Source organism: Molothrus ater, chromosome 17 (assembly GCF_012460135.2).
Source record: "Molothrus ater isolate BHLD 08-10-18 breed brown headed cowbird chromosome 17, BPBGC_Mater_1.1, whole genome shotgun sequence".
NCBI lineage: Eukaryota > Metazoa > Chordata > Aves > Passeriformes > Icteridae > Molothrus > Molothrus ater.
Genome location: NC_050494.2, coordinates 8,743,155 through 8,762,791, shown reverse-complemented (window position 1 = coordinate 8,762,791; position 19,637 = coordinate 8,743,155). Strand labels below are relative to the sequence as shown.

The 19,637-nt window shown below is 59.7% G+C and overlaps 1 protein-coding gene across 1 annotated transcript; it reads left to right on the top strand.

The window, feature by feature from the left end:
- The first annotated feature begins 2,870 nt into the window (after positions 1–2,870).
- RGS19 (regulator of G protein signaling 19) lies at positions 2,871–17,926 on the top strand. The gene is made up of 6 exons (XM_036395506.2): positions 2,871–2,952; positions 13,975–14,111; positions 14,248–14,384; positions 15,798–15,872; positions 16,858–17,092; positions 17,633–17,926. Exons 3-6 carry the CDS (start codon positions 14,284–14,286, stop codon positions 17,819–17,821), a joined length of 600 nt encoding a protein of 199 aa, XP_036251399.1. The 5' UTR covers positions 2,871–2,952; positions 13,975–14,111; positions 14,248–14,283; the 3' UTR covers positions 17,822–17,926.
- The last annotated feature ends 1,711 nt before the right edge of the window (positions 17,927–19,637 follow it).

The window sequence follows — 19,637 nt, the reverse complement described above, 5'->3', positions numbered from 1 at the left end:
TCCCGCTGGCCAGGTCTGAGCCTACTTAGCAACAAAAGAATTAGCAGAAAATCAGGGGAAACACGGATGAAGTGCCCAGCTCTTGCTGTCAGGACTTCCTTCCGATGTGTCCGTCGGGTACCCCAGGAACCGGCAGCAGCTCCGGGGGATGGTGCGCGGCTGCCCCGCGCTCCTGGGGCGCTGCAGTGAGTGCGCTCCCCGCTCCCCGCTCCGCACAGGCTCCTGCTCCCGGCGACCGCGGGGGGCAGGGAGCAGCCAGAGCCCCGCCGAGCCGCCGGGAACCCCCGCTCCACCGAGCTACGGAGACCCCCGAGCCTCCGGGGATGCCCGAACCGCCGGGACCTGCCGGGCTCCCGCAGCCTCCGGGGATGCCCGAACCGCCGGGACCTGCCGGGCTCCCGGAGCCTCCGGGGATGCCCGAACCGCCGGGACCTGCCGGGCTCCCGCAGCCTCCGGGGATGCCCGAACCGCCGGGACCTGCCGGGCTCCCGGAGCTCCGGGGATGCCCGAACCGCCGGGACCTGCCGGGCTCCCGGAGCTCCGGGGATGCCCGAACCGCCGGGACCTGCCGGGCTCCCGGAGCCGCCGGGGATGCCCGAACCGCCGGGACCTGCCGGGCTCCCGGAGCCTCCGGGGATGCCCGAACCGCAGGGACCTGCCGGGCTCCCGGAGCCTCCGGGGATGCCCGAACCGCCGGGACCTGCCGGGCTCCCGGAGCCTCCGGGGATGCCCGAACCGCCGGGACCTGCCGGGCTCCCGGGCCCCCGAGCCGGCGCTCCCGGCGGAGTCGGGCGGCACCTGCGGGCAGGTCCCGCTACTGCAGCGGCGGCCGCGGGAACGGCACGGCCGGGACGGCTCCGGTGCGGGAACGGCCCCGGGCACCGGCACGGAGAGCTCCGGGCAGCGCCTCTGCCCCCCGGGTGCCACGGTTCAGCACCGACACGGCTCGACCGAGGATGCCGCTCTGTCCGCCGGTGCCTCCGGGTGCGGCAGGATGCTGTCAGTCCTTCCCCGGGAGCTCTCCAGGCTGGCACGGGGGCAGAGCAGCTTTCCAGCCCCCAGCAATGTTCCTGGCTGTCGATGGCAGCGTTTCCGATTGATGGAAAAGCTGCGAGGCCGAGCTGCTGCACCCTGGGCAGCCAAGCGTGCGAGTCTGGCTGTTCACTGCCAGCCCCATGGAGCAGGGGGTTTGGAAGCTCCAAGCATTTCCTCACAATCCACACTCTTTAAAGAAAAGCCATGATTTCTCATCATCATCTGAAGGGATAGACTGGATGGAGAATCATAAAAAATCACAAGCCCAAATCATAGAATCCTGGAATGGCATGGATTGGAAGAGACCTCAAAGCTCATCTCATTCCAGCCTCCTGCCATGGGCAGGGACACCTTTCAGTAGAGCAGGTTGCTCCAAGCCCAGTCCAACTTGGCCTTGAATAATTCCAGGGATGGGGGGAAATATTCATGGAAATCTCTAAAAATCTCAAACACACACTACAAAGCAGTTCCTGAAGATGTGGGAGCCTTTATGGGCATTTGTGAGCTTCCAGTTAAATGAATTGCTAAAGAAAATCGTGAGGGCTGGTGGCCCGGTCACACAGCAGGAGGGAGCAGCCTGGCAGTCACAACTCCACACTGGAGCTGCTCTGAAGATTTGCACAAGTTACAGGCAGAGGAAGGACCCTGCTTTGTCTGCAGAGGTCCTGGGGCAGGTCCCCCCTGGGTGAGAGCTGTGGAGATCCCACTGTCGTGAGGATGGGTGAAGAGAGGAAAATCCAAAGTGCTGGACAGGGCAGGCTGAAAATGTGGGAGGCACTTTGAGTCTGTCTAATCCCCCAGTGCAGAGGCAGAGGGATCAGCTCAGTGATGCTGCTCACATGGGTGGGGGTCAGGGTGGAGTTTTCACTGCAGGAGTCACATTTGGGGCCTATTTTAAACACGTCCCCCACGTCGCAGAGTGCACGTCTCAAGGATTGAAATAGATGGCGGTTTGATCATTGTCTCTCCCAGGGAAATGGTTTTTAATGAGGTTTTAAATAATAAAGTGGGATAATTTCCCTGGCTGGCAAGATCATGAAATTTTTATGCCTCCTTTCTCTCCCAAAGTTTTATCACCCTTTATTTTTAGTGATGTATAATCCCCACTTTTGAGAAAAGAAACTAATAAATAAAAAAAAAAAAAAAAGCAGAGAAACCACTGACACAGGGAAAGCCACTCCTGGGCAGGGAGCCTTAGGTGGGAAACAGTCTGGGGGAAGCTTCACAGACAGCCCTTCCTCATCCCCTGGGGATGGGAGAACACCCCAGAGGGGCAGAGGGGATCCCCAGTGTTGGTGCAGGGTGCCAGTATTGGGTGCACGACGCTGGTGCTGGGTGTCAGTTTGGGGTGCAGGGTGTGAGTACTGGGAGCCAGTGCTGGGTGTGTGATGCTGATGCAGAGTACAGTACTGGCTGCATGGTTCTGGTACTGGGAGCCAGTGCTGGGTGTGTGATGCTGGTGCTGGGTGCCAATAGTGTGTGCATGGTGCTGGTACTGTACCAAGTGCTGGTACTGGTTATCAATCGTGGGAGCACAGTGCTTGTCCTGTGTGCCGATATTTAACACGGGGTGCTGGTGCAGGGTGCTGGTAATGGGTACCAGTGCTGGTACTGGGTGCCAGTGCTGGTTCTGTGATGCTGGTGCCGGGCACAGCCGTGGGTGCCTGGTGCTGGGGGCAGGGGCCGGGGCCGTGGGTGGGTGTCGGTGTGTGAGTGTGCGTGTGTGTGTGCCGTGAGGAAGTGCCAGGGCTGCAATCGCTTTCGGAAGTGGCCGGCGGGGCCGGGCCGGAGCCTGCGCAGTGCCGCCGCCGCCGCTCGGCTCCCGCTGCCGCTCCCTCTCCCTCCGGTGCCCAGCCCGGCGGCAGCGCAGCGGCGGCGGCCGGGGGCGGCGGCGGCGGCGGCGCGGATGCCCGGCCCGTGAGTACCCCGCGCCCCGGCCGGGGGCTGCCGCGGCTGGGGGGGACGCGCTGCCCTCGCCCCCTCCCTCGCCCGCTGCCCAGCCCAGCCCCGCTCCCCCGGCGGACCCCGCTTTGCCCACCCGCTCTCCCTCCCCCAGCCCCTCCGCACGCTCCCCCTGCATGGACCCCTGCCCCGAGCATCCTCCCTCCCGCACCGCTCCCCCCACACGCGCCGAGCCCCGCGGAGGATGGAGAGCCCTGCCCGTGCCTGTCTGTCCGTGCGTCCGTGTGTCCGGCTGCCGCCTGTCACCGGCCCCGTGTGCGAGCGCTGGGGCGGGGGGATGCTCCGTGGGGACCGGGCGGCGGGGCGGGGGGACCCCGAGCACCGAGCAGGGAGGGGGAACTCCCCGCCGCATCCCCCCAGGGGAGGGCAGGGCTCCTGCCAGGAGGAGGAGGAGGAGGATGGAGAGGGGGAAGGAGGGGGGCACCCTCCAGCCGCAGGGCCGGCTGCGCCGGGGTTTGCCCAGCCCGGGGCGGGGGTTGCAGGGAGGATCCCCCCCGGAGGCCTCCCCGGCTCTCCTGCACCCACAGGTGGGTGCCAGGGCGGTGCCGGAGCATCCCCGCAGCGGCTCGGCCGGGCAGAGCTCCCTGCCCGTGCAGCTCCCCGGGCACCGTGCGGAGGGTGCCGAGCCTCGCCCGGGCGAGGGGCAGCGCTGAGCCGGGCTCGGGCAGCGCCGGGGCTCGGGGAGGTTGCCTGAGGTCAGGGCAGCCTCGGGCTGCGGTGCCCGCGGGGTTCTCCAGCAGCGGCACGGCCAAGGGCCGGCTGAGGGACCTGCCTCGGGGGTGTCGAGGACGCGGCTGTCCCCAGAAGGAACGTGACATGCGACTGTCACCCAACGCGAGCCCGTCACGTGCGCGGCGTCGCGGGATGCCGCCGCTTGGCGCTGGGACTCGGTGGCCAAGGGATGGAGAGGGACAGCGCGGCCACCGCGCCCTGTGCGGGTCACCGCGCATCCCCCGGCACCCAGAGGCTCCCCGGGAAGCTCCCTCTCCCCGCTGCTTCCATGAGGCTGCTCTGGCACGGATCCATGGCCTTATTAAAGAAACTAAACAAAACGTGTGAAGCGAGTGGGAGGGATTCCCCTGCTGCGAGGGGAGTTCATTCCCCTCTGGATGCGTCTCCATCCCCGTCAGTGGAGATGCTCATCCCGTGTCGTGCTGGGTGAGCGGAGCTGTGGCGTTTGCTGGCCTGGTGCATGGCATTTTCTTTGAGAAAACGGGTCACCCCAGTGGGCACATACTTCAGAGTATCTCCCAAGGGAGAGCGCCACATCAGACTTCCCTACAAGGATTTTAGCTGCTCCGCGTCAGCCCTTCCCCACAAATGACTCAAGCCACTGATCAAAATACAGTCATGTTCTTCAGCAATTAAACAACCTCCACCTCACAGGATTGTAGTGGAGAAGCAGGAGTTTAGTGACACGAATATATCTCAGTCAGGGTGCAGGCACCCGTTTTGATATTATTATTTAAGAAAAGAAGGAACTGAAGGCAGATAAATAATTCAAATGAAACCCGGAAAGGGTAAGGGAGAAAAATACCTTGGCAGGGTTGTTGGTTCTGAGTCTGCCCAAGTCTGCTGGAGCGGCCCATCTCAGCCCATCTCCTGAAGTGCATCCTCTCCCATCTCGGCTGAGCTTTGGTTCTGGTCTTTGCTTTTAGGCTGGACCTGGGTTTCAGCTGGGCTGATGTGAAGTGAGTGGGTGAGCTCAGTGCTCAGAGCTCTTCCCTGTGAGCAACAGGTCAGGAGTAGCAAAGCAGCCACTGTGTCACTCCTCAGCCTCTGCAGAGCATGAGCTTGAGATGCTGAGGCTTTTCCTCTTATTTTTTTTCCCCAGATTTTTATCCTCTGGATAAAAATAATTTTGGAAAGCTCATGAGGAGGTAAGAGCCACTCTGCCTTTCCCCCCCAGCTCCTCCTGCTCCTCAGATCAGTTCATGCACCAACCCCTGGCCATGCCTGAGCATCCCAAAAACGAACAGGCAGGGCGCAGCAAGGCCAGCAGGCACCCTCACTGCCATGCCACACTCTCAGGGCTCAGCAATGGGCTCTTGCCTGGAATAACAGCAGGTTCTGAGTGATCTGGTGCCCACGGCCTTCACCCGAGACTTCCTATTGCTCAGTTCCTTATTCATCTGCACATCCCTCTCTGCATCTCCATTACAGAAGCTCTTCAGAGAGGGGGGGATCTAAATCCAGCTGGTTTTGTACATTATTTCATAGTTGTCACTTATTCTGGGAGAAGAAAAGATCCTGGACCTTATCAGTGATATTTTACATCCCCCCATGTGTTACAACCTGGGTTTCACCTGTGGGGAGGACAGGAGAGGGAAGTGTCTGACATCTTCCGTGGTGTGAGAGGGGAAGGAGCTGAACTCGCAGGGACTCCAAACACCCTGTCACAGAGGGGAAGCAGCTCTGTGGTGCCATCACTGCCCCAGCTCTGGCAGCTCAGGGAACAGGCATCCAGCCCCAGCATCTCCCTATTCACTGCCCATCCTGCACCAGCACCACTTGAGCCTCCTCCAGCTCATTCCCATCACTGCTGGGCTCAGCCTGCCCTTTTCCATTCCCAGTTGCCACTCCATGGGTTGCCCCATGCAGCACAGGGAGGGTGACCTGCAGAAAATCCTGAATCCTCACTGCCCTGACTATCCAATGGGTATGATGGTAACTCCAGTAACACCACTGGCCAGCTCTCCCCTCTGCTCCCACGGGTTTCAGGACTTCCAGAACTTCTCACAGGGATCAAACATCTTAAATCCAGCTGTGCATGCTCTGCAGGAGCTGTTGGCTGTGCCGGTTCACAAGCCCTGGGGTGAGTTCCCTCTGCAGCTGCCCAGCCTTCCTCAGGACCTAGGGACACAGGAGCTGGTGGCTTTGGGGTAAAACTTGTGAAGGCAGAATCCTGGCTCCATCCAGATCCTGAGCACCGTGTAAAACAAGGCAGCAACCCCAGAGTTTTGATCAACCTTTCACCCTTCTGCGAAAGCGCTCCCTGGGAGCATGGAGAATTATTTTATTTCTGTTATTTTTGGCTGGAAGTCCACTGGGTTCCTTCTTCAGAGTGGACCAGTAACAGAAACCTCCTGCCTGTGATTTTCCTCCTCCCCAGACACTGTGCAGGGCATGGAGGGTGATGCCTCAGCCCATCCCATCATATTTTCTGGATCCATAGGACCTCAGTCATTCTGAGTGAGTGCACCAGGAGAGGCAGGGAGTGCTCTGCCACTCACCCATCCTGCAAAACCTCCTGCCCTTGGCCATTTCATGAGAGCAAAATTTAACCAGCAGAAGGGTGGAGCAGCAATGAAAACAACAACAAAGTTCTTTGGGGTTCAGCTTCACCATTCATCTTAGACATGGAAAAAAGGGGGTTTCCTGACAGCAGGAAAATGTGTGGTCGAGTTTTCGAGCAAGCCGCCCTTCCAGTTCTCCGAGCACTTGGAACCAGCCTCGGTTGACCTTTTGAGGGCTCTCTGCTCCAGCTGTGGAAACACGCTGGGCTTGGGGGCCCAGGTTTGCCACACTCCACTCTCACTTGTCAGCACTTGCCCACTCTGGAGGCAGAAATGCTGTAAAGCCTCCAGGGGAGCAGCGGGGTGGGCACGGCAGAGCGGGGCTCGCAGCATTCCTGTGCATGGCTGTGGCTCCATGCAGGGGACAGGCTCTGGGTGCATTGGCACTGGAAGCACTGCTGGTTCAGCCTAAAGGGGGTCAGCAAAAGGGTTTGGGGCAAGAGTTTGGGTTTTCCAGCTGCTCCCCCTCCTGCTGGTTTAACCCAAGCAGGGCAGTAGCTTCCTCGACAGAAGGCGAATGCCCAAGCAGCGCTCCAGGGCAAAGGGCAGGAGAAGAACAAACAGGTACATATTGGCATTAGTGGGCAGAAAGCTTCAAGGTAGACTGGAAAAAACCCAACAAACCCAAGGGAAGATGCTGCCTGAGAGCCTGGTGTGGGTTTCACCAGGAGGAGAGAGCTGGCAAAGCAGATTTGGGGGTGCAGAAATGTATTGCAGTGACAGCAGCTTGTGTGCTGTGATGTGACCCGCACCCTGCAGCATCCTGGGGCTCAGCAAAGGGCATCACTATGGTCTGTCAAATCAGGGTCTCACTGAGATGCCCTGCAAGGCCCACTCCCACCATCTGAGCCTAGAATGCCTGCAATGGGCACTCACCATGGCCAGGGTCCTGCAGCCCAGCTGTGCCTGCCCTGTCTGGCAGCAGGGGGATGCAGCAGCTGCACTGCCAGACAGTGTCCCAGGGCATGGGGCCACACAGGGTGACAGTGCTTCCTTCCTCCTCACACTGCCAGCTCCTCCCTGGGGTGATGGAGCTGAACCCAGCCATCAATCTTCCCCTTAGGTTGGGGTTTATACCACCAGGGCAGCTGGATTCAGAGGACAACAATTGCTCACCCTGATCCCTTCTGGTGGCTGGGGCACGGCAGAGCCTCCCTGCTGCCCTGGCACCATGACCACACCACAGGGGTCGCCTGTCACCCTTGGGATTCTCCAGAACTTGGGCAGGGCATTGGGTCACCAGATCCCCTTTTCCATGTGTGTTTGCCTGCAGGATGAGTCCTGGGGGGCTCATTCCTCAGTCCCTCTGTTTTAATGCAGGACTGAAGTCTGATGTGGGAGGAAGTTTTGCTGGTACAAGTGACAGCCCAGCTCTGAAAGCTGTCATCCAGGGACCTGATGCTGGGGACATGTCCCAGCCCTGGTACATATCCAGCACAAAGTGACATCTGCCTGAAGCCAGGCCTCCAAAGGCATCTGTCAGGGCTGGCAGTGTGCAGGCAGCAGCACTCACAGCTGAATAAACCATGCTGGGCAAATGCCCCTGTGTGCAGCATTTGGGGTGTGTTCCCAGCTGTCCCCAGCTGCTGGTGTGGCCCTGGCCTGGCTGGTCCCACTGCTGGTTGAGCCAGGCTCTGCCCTGCCCTGACCACATCAATGCCATGTGGGGCCATGCTTTGGGCAGGAAGTGTGGCTGGAGAGCAGGGCCAGACCTGTCCTCAGCATGGTCACACTCACCTCCTGCCTGTGCCAGCACAGGCTCCCAAACCTCCTCCTGCACCTCCTGGTGCCTCCCATGCAGGGCTCTGCATGCAGCCACTGGGGTTTGGTCTCGTGCTGGGGCTGGAGGAAGAATCATCCCTCAGGTGTGTTGGGAGCTCTCAGAGCTGTGCTAAGCCAGCCCTTTGATCCAGCATTGCCCTGTGATGCAGTGTTCTTCCTTTTCATCCCAGTCCTGCCTTGGTTCTCTGTCTGGTTCCTCATTTCCTTGAAGGATGCCACTCTTCATCCCTCAAATTGCCACTGTCCTGTGGTCCCTGGCAGCTTGCTGTGAACAAGGAGCACCTCACCACCTGCCCAGCTCAGCTCTTCCCGTGGTCATGCCAGTGCCTTATCCCCCTCCCTTTCCTCTGATCTTCCCTTCCATCAACCCACAGGCTCCTCCGTCCCTTTGGCCCCTGCTGAGTATTGATCACTGATCTGTCTCCTCCTCTCCCATGGATCATTACTGAGGTCAGAACAGGCCCCTGCCCTAACACCACAACACCTCTGGTAGTAGAAACAATTGTCAGGGCTTGCCTTACTAAATCCCCCAGCTGATTGGCATGGGGCTATTTTTATGCTATAAACAATTGACTCTGTTTCAGTGTTTCAGGGTCAGGGGGTGGGTGCTGGCAATGCTGTGCCTGTCCTGCTGTCCAGCAGCTGTGGTGCCAGGACAGAGCCATGGGCCTGTTCTCCTCTTCCCAGCAGGTGCTGCATGGGTTCATGTGGTCCTGTTGGGAGGGCTTATGGTGGGATTCAGCTTGGAGGATGCTCAAGCAGAAATACACTGGGAGCACAGGAGATAGCTGGTCTGGAGAAGGACCCTGGCATTGTCCTCATCCTGGCAGGAGAGGGGCTGTCAGCTCTTGTGGTGTCAAGGACTGGGGAGGTGTTCGGACACACTGAAGCATCTCACAGTTCCCATCAGCAGGATTTGCCTTTCCAGCCTCTGGGAATGGCAGAGAAATCACTGCAGGGCAGAGGATGTCCCCAGAGGTACCCGCTGGCCACCGCTGCCTCAGCCACGTGTGCGGGCACATCTGCGGCGTTATCAGTGCCCTGGGCTCCTTATCAGTGCCGTGGGCTCGCAGGGCAGCGAGGACACGGCAGGGTGCAGCCACATGGGCACAACCACGCCTTCATCGCAGCAGAGCCCACCCAGCCCCTGCCAGGCATCACTGGCACCTCTGTGCTGGTAGGATTGGGCTCAGCCCAGCCCCATCCCGCAGAGCCAGGGGGCTCAATCCCTCAACCTCTTTAATCTTTTTCTGAAAGATTGCTAAGGGGTGGGGTGGGGGGATTGAAAACCGAGTCTAAAAATAACTCCTAAAACTTCCTGTGCTGCTGGCAGGTGGCTGGGACAGGCTGCGGGGGCGGGAGGCAGCTGTGGGGCTCGGCGGCCGTGCCTCGGCTGCACCGTGGGGTAGCCCTGGCAGAGGGGTCCCGGGGGGTGCCAGCCCCCTGCCACCCACCCCAGCTGCCTGCTGGGCTGCCTCGCCTCTGGTTGCACTCCGTGGCTGGTTCCAGCCAAATTTGGCAGAGATCAGAGGTGCTGGGACCTCCTGGGAGAATGCCAGGGAGGGGGTGGGGAAGCTGCAAGGCTGTGCTGAGCCCTTATTAGACACTGGAGAATCCAGCAGCACGCCAGGGCTGCCAAGCTCTCCTTGTGCTGATCCAGCAGGGCTGGTCTAGCAGGTGATGGGTGTTTGCTGCTCCTCCAAGGCATGGAGAGGGCTCAGATCCGGTGCTGCTCCTGGCTGAGGCAACACTGGGCTATGACAGGGACTTGGACAGGGATGGTGTCTCCATGGCCACTGGGGGTTTGTTCGTTGCCCCCACCCAAGTGATCCTTGCCGGGTTCTGTGATGAGCAGCAAAGCTGCTATCCTGGTTTTGACCCATAAAATACGAAGGGAAGGTCCTTCCTGGGGTGGAGAGTGACAAGAAGTGGCCAGAGAATAAAAATACTCTCGGTGCCTGTGAGCTGGGGTGCCAGAGGCCGTGGGAGCATGGCTGCATCCTGACAGTGCCAGCTCTCTCCCTGCCTTGCAGCAGCAAAGAGAATCCTGGAAAACCATCTGGGGAATAAATGAGGTTCAGGTGCCCGGAGAAGCAGCGCCCGGCTGAGCCCCTGGAGCGCCCGGGGGTGACGGCAGAGGAAGGAGCTGCCCAGGCCGGTGGTGGCTTTTGGGTGACAGGAGGGTTTCCATCCGGATGCAGGGGCTGGGGGCAGCAGCAGCACAGCCGCGTGGGGTTTTGTGTGCCGGGTGTGCGGGCTCGGGAGGAGGGGAGGTGATAACGCGTGTCCGGGGAGGGCGGCGCTGGGATGAGCCGGTAACAGGCACATGGCGCTGCCCCAGGGGAGCGGCGGTGGCTGCCAGCATCCCTCCTCCCTCCTTCTCCCCTTCTGCCCTTCTTCACCTGCGGTGAGACCGTGCCACTGAGGGGCAGTGACCACAGCCAGCAGAGACCACAAGAGGTGTTGGTCGCTTGTGGGCTGGAGCCTCCTCTGCCCACAGCAGTGCCGAGGGTGAATTTAATCAAGAAAACGGAGGTTGGCGGCTGATTCCTCTGTCTCTCTCTCTCTCTCTCTCTCTCTCTCTCTCTTCTGTTTCTATTTTTCCTGAAGAGGAAAAAAATCAAACAACTTTGTTTGTGAGTCACTCTTGGCCGAGGGAGCAGGGCTGCGCTCCGTGCATCAGGCTGGCACATCCCACCTCGCACGGACGATGCTGCCGGGAGGCACCGCCGGCGGCTCTGACTCAGCCCACCCTCCGCACAGCCCCTTCCCGCACTGCCCACCTCGCTGCCGCTGTCTGTGCCCTGCGGGCAGTGCTGGAAGCCCGGGCACGTCGGAAGCACAGCGTGGCAGAAAGCGCTGTCGCTTTGAAGTGGCCTCGGCTGGTCACCGAGGACCTCGGTGCAGCCTGGGGACACATCCTGCCCTGTCACCCTCGGCACAGCCGCTTCCTCGGCCGCGGGGTGGTTCCAGCACCAGCGTGCCCGGGCTGTTTCCGAGGAGCTGCCATCAGTGCCAGTCCTGGCTGGGGAGCCCCATCTTGGTAGCCCTCGTGCTTGCATGGATCCAGCCCTCCTGGGAGGCAGGAGGCTGACCTGGCTCAGCCCCTGGTGGGACCCACTGTGCCCCTCCATGGGGCAGCTGCCCCCGTGATGGAGCAGCAAGGAGAGCGTCTGGGCCAGGCTGGGGCTTTCCCAAAAAAGGCCTGAACTCTTCAGTTGAGTTTGCCACTTCCCTTACCACTCCCTTTCCTGTGAGAGGATGTGTTCTGCCGCTTTCCTTTTCTCTTTCTCTCTTCTTTTCTCCCCCACCTCCCTGCCTGCAGAGCCGGCGGTCCTGGCGATGCCACGCACCCCCTGAGCCAGCCGGGGTCACCCTGGCTGGTGCCATGGCCAGGCTGCAGGTATGGACACAGCACAAGAGCTGCTCCCACACCCCCCAAGTCCTCCCAGCACCCACAGCACAGGAGGGCACGTTAAGGACAGCACAGGTTGTGCTGGGAGTGCCCCTGCACTGAGGTGGGTGCTGATTTGTGCCCCATGCTGCAGAACTGGGGGAGGCTGCTCTGCCCAGGGTGAGTAGGGCACAAGGAGCTTCATATGCAGGTGTATGGGATAGGGCCAATGTCTCAGCAAGGCCTGCTAGAAGGGAAGGAGGTTCCCTTTTGAAAGAGATTTTGGGGAGAGCTCATCTTGTCTGGTTGCTTGGAGGGTCCCCGCTCCATTTGGCAAGAGGACAGTGCCAGACATCATGGGGACATCACAGGCGTGTGATGCCACCTGGCACAGCTCAGGGACAGCCGGCACACTGGGGACTCCCAGACTCACAGGGAGATTGGGGAGCTCAGGGAGGGTGGCTTCTGGGGTGTCTCTTCTCTCTGTGGGGAAATGTCCTCTTCTTGTCATCCTTCCTCTTTCTGCAGCCTCGAGCACACGCCCTCGCCTTCCCTCCAGCACTTCCCTATCCGCCAGCCCCGTGGGGAGGCCTGGCACTGGGGCAGCTGGTGACAGCCCCATGGCACCCAGTGCCTGCCAGCTGGGGAGGTGGGGGTGGCAGGGGCATTAAAGGGTGCTGGGAAATCATGTCTGCAAATCCAGATGATGGCAGTGCCCTTTGGTGTCCATCAGAGTGTGCTGGCATTGCCTTTTGGTGCCAATCCAGATGTGCTGAGCTTGGCTTTTGGTGCTAACCCAGATGTGCTGGCATTGCCTTTTGGTGCCAACGAGGATCACACAGCAGCACCTCTCGCTGCCATCAGACAGTGTTCCCTGTGGTCCCTGTGCAGGCCCACAGCTCCTTTCTCCCTGCTCCCCATGGCACAGCACACTCCTCCAGAATGGCCCTGGGTGTGTCCCACAGCACTCAGGGTGGGCAGTGACCTGATCCTGCTCCTGGCTGCGTGCTGAGCACACCCCTGGCATGGGAAGGGGGTGCTCCTGCCAGGGGATGCTGCTCCCTCCTGCTGCTTCTCCAGGGTGTGTTGGCTCAGCCACTTACGGGTCAGCTCTGGCCAACGAGCAAAGTGAAGTACCTGGATGTCCCCACAGAGCAAAGCCACATGCTGTCCCCACATCCCAGTCCCTCAGCCACCCCCAGTCCAATCATTCCATAGGCAGGGCTGTGGCAGAGCCAGGCTGAGCTGGGAGGGAGCTGGGTGCTCCCAGTCCTCAGGTTTTTGTCCTGCTCAGCCCATTCCCACAGCCTGGACCCCAGCTCCTGCTGGTGCCGCAGCCCCCAGCAGTGCTGGGTGCCATGGGATGGGCTGTGGGATGTGGGTGGGCAGTGGGAAGAAGGGTGCTGGGAGTGGAAGATGGTTGGGCCAGGGGAGGCAGAGGAAAGGGGGAAAGTGGGGGGTTAAGTGGACCCGAAGGCAGCGTGGTGTGAGAGGGAGCAGAGCTGCTGCTGAACCGGGTGACAAGGTCACAGCCACCCTGCCAGCACTTGGGGCTATAAATAGGGACAATTGGGAGTGAAACACAGACTCTCTCCTTTTTCGTTCCTGTGGGAGGGTTTGTGAGGGCCCAGGAAAGCACTGCTGGGTGATGGCTGTGCTGGGCACAGGGGGGCTCCACCCCAGGGCTCGTGGAGGGCTCTGGGGACAGTTGTGTCCCCAGCTGCATCCCACAGCCTTGCTCTGTGCCCTTGCTGAGTGGCAGCAAGACTCAGACGAGGCCTGGGGCTGCTCAAGATGGGGATGCTGAGGCTGAGATCTCTGGGGGCTCTCCCAGCCTGCTGCCTCTGCTCCCATTCCTTCCTTCTGGCAGGGGAAGGACCAGGATTGCTGCTCATCACCCTTGGCAAGGCACAGGGAGGTAGAGCCAGCTGTGGCCTGACATAACCAGTGCCCATGCTGAGCCCAGCATCTCTCCTTCTCAGGAGCATCCCTGCTCCAGGCTGAGCCAGTGGTGCAGGCAGGGACAGGCAGGTGGCCTGGGACCAGGTTTGGTTAGCACTAGGAGCTGTGAAAACTCACCACCACCACCCTGTTTCCTTCCACTCACGTGATGCTGTGGAGCAGATCTGACTTCCCCATGCCATGCCTGAAGACACCAGGGATTTCAGCCACTCTTCCTCGTGGCACAGGGCGTGGCCAGGGGTGTGCAGGGCCAGCACTGAGCCCCTCACCCTGCCAAGCCCCACTGCTGTCTGCAGTGAGCCCCACAGCATCCCCAAAGTGTGGGATGGGATCCCAGGCAAAGCAGGGGGCTGACAGAGCATGTCCCAATGCATTTCCTCTTCTACTTTCCTTCTCACTTCCTTTTCTTGCACTTTCTGCCTGCTGCCGTGCCCTCGCTTGCCACCTGCCCAGGGCTTTCCCCAGCACAGAGCTGCCCCCGGAGCCGCTCCAGGCCGGGGCTGCTGTGCAGTAACGAGGTGCCACTCCTCTCCCTCCCCACAGGCTCCATCCAGGCGGCGGCAGGGACAGTAGCCAGGGGGTCTCGGAGCTCACCCGCGGGCTGGGAGGAGCCGAGAGTGGCAGAACAGCCCCTGAAACACGACCCAACGCCGTCCGCCGTGTATGAGGCTGGGACACAGGTGAGGCCGGGCTGGCAGGCAGGAGCCAAAACTAAATTACAGCAAGTCACTGCACAGGGGCTGCTCCTCCATTGCTGTGTGCTTGCACAGGTGGGGGTTGATCACTGGCAGCTCCCTGACCCTCTGCACCTTTCAGTGCGCAGGACCCGCGTCCACAGAGTCACTCCTTCCGATGTCCCGGCATGAGACCTCTCCGACCACGGTGCAACCTGCCAGCAACCACCGCCCCAACGCCTGCTGCTTCTGCTGGTGCTGCTGCTGCAGCTGCTCCTGGTACGTCCCACTGCCCCTGCCCTGGCTCCTGCAGGCTCCCCCACTGAGCGTCACCCACCCACCTCGTCACGGGCAGGTGATAAGAGTCCTGGGTGCACTGTGATTCCTGTTCATGAGACAAATCTCTTAGAATACATACAGGGACTCCCCAGTGCTGCCCTGATGGTCTCCAGGGAAGGATGGCCCCGTCCATATGAGCCCTCTGGGAAGCTCTGCTTTGGAGCAGCGGGCACAGAGTGCAGCCCTGCCCTCTCAAGACTGCCCAGAGCCAAGGATGGAAGCAGCTGCTTGCCTCCATCTGCATCTCCTGTCCTTACTGAGGATCTCCAGCTCCTTATTCTCTGGATAGCCCAGAATTTGGAGAGCCCATCTGCTCTTCCTCCTCAGCATCTGCTCATTCAGAGATTGCTGATGACTCCAGCTTTGCAGCAGCTTTGGTCTTTACAGCCACCAAGAGCAGCAAGCTTGGAGGAGTAAAAAACCCTGGAGCTGAGCCCTGTGCGTCTCCCTCCTAGACACTGTCCTAGGCTTGGTGGCATTCCCTGTGTCTGTCCTTCATTTCTGCAAGAGCCTGCAAGCAGAGAGGGAGCAGAAATCCCAGAGATGGGACAGCTGTCCCTCCTGTATCCCGTTCCTGGAGCAAGCGGGGCTGGTTGCAGAGTGGGGCTCAGCCTGGCAGGCAGTGAGCCCTCGGGGTGGCACAGGCAGGGACATGCCCAGAGCTTTGCCCACCCAGCTGCCCACGCTGGGGCAGAGGTTTGCACAGCCAGTCCTGTGTGAGCAGCGAGGACAGTGTCGCAAGCAGGAAGGGCTGCGGTCAGTGCTGGGCACCGAAATTCACGGGCCCAGGGGAAGTTGGCTGATGGCTGGTCTCCACTTGTGCCACCAGCACCCCCGGGGACAAGGGGACACAGGGACAGGGAACACCACATCCCCAAGCCCCAGCACCTCTATCCCACTATCTGCCTCCAGGCTGGACCCATGCTGGCACATCACCAATAAACACTTGTTTATTTCTTGGTGATTGTTCGTGACACAACAGCTCGCAATTGTTGTGAACACATCAGCTTCGCCTTGGGCTGGTCCAGCACTGACCTCTGCCGGCTGTTGTGGCCACTCCAGCTCAGCTCAGTCCTGGCACATGGCCCTGGCACATGGCCCTGGCACACAGCCCGAGTGGTGGAGCAGGACCAGAGCCACAGCAGCCCCCGAGCACAGGGACAGCACAGGGACATGCTCACATGGTGACAGCAAAACTGCATGAGGGAACCAGGGTGCCACCAGGCAGTGGGTGAGAGGAAGGCATGGCTGGGGGGTGCTGGTGCCCACAGAGGAGATTCAGTGGTCAGGAGTCAAGGTGGGGTCTGCATGTGTCCCCCAATGCCCCTGACTACCTTTCTGTCTCCCCGTTAGGAACGAGGACCGAGAGCGAGCATGGAGGGCATCCCGGGAGACCAAACTGGAGAGCATCCCAAACTGTGAAGCGTGGTGAGTGGAGGGCCAGTGCAGTGGGCTGGGGTCAACCACAGCATGGCACAGTATGGCACTGTCCCCTCTGCCACCCTTCATGGCAGCCAGGACTGTGTTCTGCCCTTGGGGTACACACCAGGGCTCAGGGGTTCCTGGTGATGTGTCCAGCTCATCCCCAGTTCTCACCAAGAAACAGGGAATCTGGAGCTGCAGGCTGAATCCTACTGTGATTCTGCGCTCAGGCCCATTGCGAAGGGAAACTGAGGCATAGAAGAACCTCAGCAGATTTTGGACCTCATTCTACCATTTAGACCCACTGCCAAGAGCATCTTGCAGCCACAGGGAGAGGAGGGGACAGGCCATTCCCAGGGGGTTTCAGCACTGAAGTGGAAGCAGCAGCAGTGTCCACATCCACTCAGGGAGGAGCAGGATGGGCCAGCAACCCACTCCAGGAATGCTTGGTGCCAAGCTGAGTGACAAATGTGACACACCCAGCTCTGGGGGCTCATGTGCAGTGCCTGGAACAGCTGGGTCAGGGTTAGATGTGCTAATTAGCCATGGATAATGAGTGTACCTGGCCTGCTTGAGCAGGTGCTGAGCATTTGCTGGGAAACAGCCTCCCCACCCCCTTCTCTCCCTCCCCAGCTGAGAGGGGTGATGGACCCATGTCAGTCTCTTGCCTCAGAGCTGCCTCTCCACGAACAGGCTTTTCCTCCTGTTGACATTTGCACAGAGCCAGCACCAAAATGCATCCCAGTTTGGGAAATCCAGCCCAAAGCAAGGCCATGCTCCAGTCTGGCTGAGCAGAGTCAGGATAGACCCCAGGAGTGACCTCTGGAAGCTCCACACCACCGGAGCCTGAGCAGGAACATCTCCCCACGAGCATGGGGGATGCGGTCAGGCTCAGTTCCTCTGGGGTGGGACCAGGGATGAGCAGGAGGGACACAGTGGGATGTCTGGCTGGCTGTAACATCTTCCCCTTGCCTTGCCACGGACCTGTCAGTGCCAAACCCACGCCAGAGGAGGTGCAGGGCTGGGCACAGTCCTTTGACAAGCTGATGAAGAGCCCGGCGGGGCGCAACGTCTTCCGGGAGTTTTTGCGGACTGAGTACAGCGAGGAGAACATGCTCTTCTGGCTGGCATGTGAGGAGCTCAAAACCGAGTGCAACAAGCACACCATCGACGAGAAGGCCAGGATGATCTACGAGGATTACATCTCCATCCTCTCTCCCAAGGAGGTAGGAGTCAGAGCCTTTGAGGGGAGGGCTCAGGCTAAAATGGGGAGGGCTCAGTTCCAGCTGCTGCCAGAGCCCTGTGACAGTTTGGGGATGAGTTTGGCAGTGTGACGGCGGTGGCAAGGGGATATCCAGCCCCCCAAAACCCCCGGGACGCTGCTGGCAGTGGGACCGCGGGCCAGGTTGTGCTGCGGGGCCGAGACCTCACGAGGGCACCAGCGGGCCGGGAAAACGCTGCATCCCGACTTCCAGCATCCCTGGAGTGGGGTACCCAGGGCGGGACCACCCCAAACCACCTCCCCGTGCCCACCTGGGGAACACAGAGGGGACCCAGGGAAATCCCCACACCTCCCTGCAACCCTCCCCAACCACCAGGGCTCCAGTGCCAGTATCTTCTGGGATGGAGCACGCTGTGGTCGCCCCACATCTGGTGCTGCTGCATTGTTACCCAGTTTCCCTTGAGAGGGGTGCGGGGATGGGTGCTGGGCCGGGGGCTTGTCCTTGGGTGTCCCCCAGCCCCCACTTTCTCTCCGTGCCCCCCAGGTGAGCCTGGACTCGCGGGTGAGGGAGGTCATCAACCGGAAGATGCAGGAGCCGTCCTCGCACACCTTCGACGACGCACAGCTCCAGATCTACACGCTGATGCACAGAGACTCCTATCCCCGCTTCCTGAACTCTGCCATTTACAAATCGCTGCTCCAGACCGTCTCCCACTCCTCCTCGGAGTCCTAAGGGCACCCACTAGCCATGGGGACACCAGTGGGGACGTGGTGGCCAGGGGCGGTCGGTGCCTCCTCCCCTCTACCGCCCTCCTTGCCAGACCTCACCAAGTTTTTAGCTTTTTACCTATGAACTGTCACCCCGGTGTCTGGGCCACGCTCCACGACTGTCCCCAGGACACAGCCTGGGCCAGTTCATACTACTGATTCTCTGCCCTGTCCCCAGTGCTGGCCAGAGCGAGCTGGGGGAGCACAGGATGGCGCCCAGGGCCTGGCTCCCCCCACACCCTGTTTGGAAGAGATCACTTTATCCCATCCTCACCACGCCTGGGGACATGGGCCGTCCCCATTTGCCACCTGAGTCCCAGTTGGGAACTGGGTTGGGGTTTTTTTGAGGTGGGAGGGAGGTCAGCTGTTGTTGGTTTGGGTTTTTTTTTAATTTTAAATGCTCTTTTGGTTGGCTTTTACTGGGGGACTTGAGGTGCGGGAGGGGGGTCGATGAGCATCTCTGTACATAAAAAAACTTGTCAGGTTTACCTGGTTCCAGCTGTTTGAGGTGACCCAAAGGGCAGGGGGGTGGTGCTAGAAGCTGTTTGTATTCCTGGTGGGGCAGAGGGCAGAGCTCTGAGGTGCCATAAGAGACCATGGGCATGTGCTGGGGGGTGGGCAGGAGATGTCTTACAGCTCCCCGTGACACATCAGCACTGCTCCAGCCCCAGGACACCACACACTGTCACCCCAAACCCAGAGCGTCCTCCATCCTTGCTTCATGGACCTCAGAGAGGGGGAGAACACCTGCAGAACCCACAGGATGCCTGCATGAGAGCTCCCAGCTGGCCCAGGCCTGCTGTGCCAGCAGGGAGAAGCCCAGGGGTCTGCCCTGGTCCCTCACTGAGCAGGGACCTGGGCTCCATGCAGGATGGGAAGTGTCCCAGGGAGGATACAGAATTCCCATGTTTTTGCACAGCACAAGGAATGATTTACTGAAGGCTCAGTATTCAGGATTAAAACATGTCTGTCCCTGCCCTTTACACTGAAACAAAGCCAACACAGGGGTTTTGCTGCCAGTCTTTGCTTCTCCTGATCCACTACAGCAGTTTCTTATTTATCCATCCCTTCCCCTCCTCTCTTCAGCCCTTCCAAAAGAAAAAAAATGCTTTTTATTGAACATATTTTTTAAACAAACCAATTCTTTCAGCTTTTTTTTTGTTTTGTTTTTGTTTCCTTCCTTCCTCATGGCATGACTATGTGGAAATTCATGTCAGAAAATTTAGTTTTCTTTGCCAAGCTGGAAATACAGTTCAAGAAAATGTTTTTTTGAGAGAGACCAGCAACGGTTTATTAGGAATGTCGGTATTGTTATTATTGGCAGGTTTTTCCCCAGTCTGCAACCTTACAGCATCCCCACCCTGCACAGGGGAAGTTTTAGTTCTGGGTTCATTCTGTGAATAAAGGAAATACTCTCAAATGCAGCCCTAGCCTGAGGGTTGGAGGTTGAACATCCCTGAAGCTGTTCAAGAGCATGGCTGGGGGTCGGAACATCTCCACACACCACAGAACTCTCAGCACAGGGAAGACCCCACTGCCACGAGATAATCGAGTTTTTCTCTTGCTCCCACTCCCTTTTAAACACCTTACAAGCAAATCTTTACTTCTGAAACACCTCTTTATCCAATGTGCTTCCCCTCCCTGGCTCTCCTGAGAAATGGAACTGTAAAATGACATGGCAGTTTTCCTAAACTCCTGCTCGGGACTCTTGGTACCTAATTCAGGATTGTCAGAAGGCTGTACACAAGCTCAGCTCCGCTCCTCACAGGAACACAAGAAGA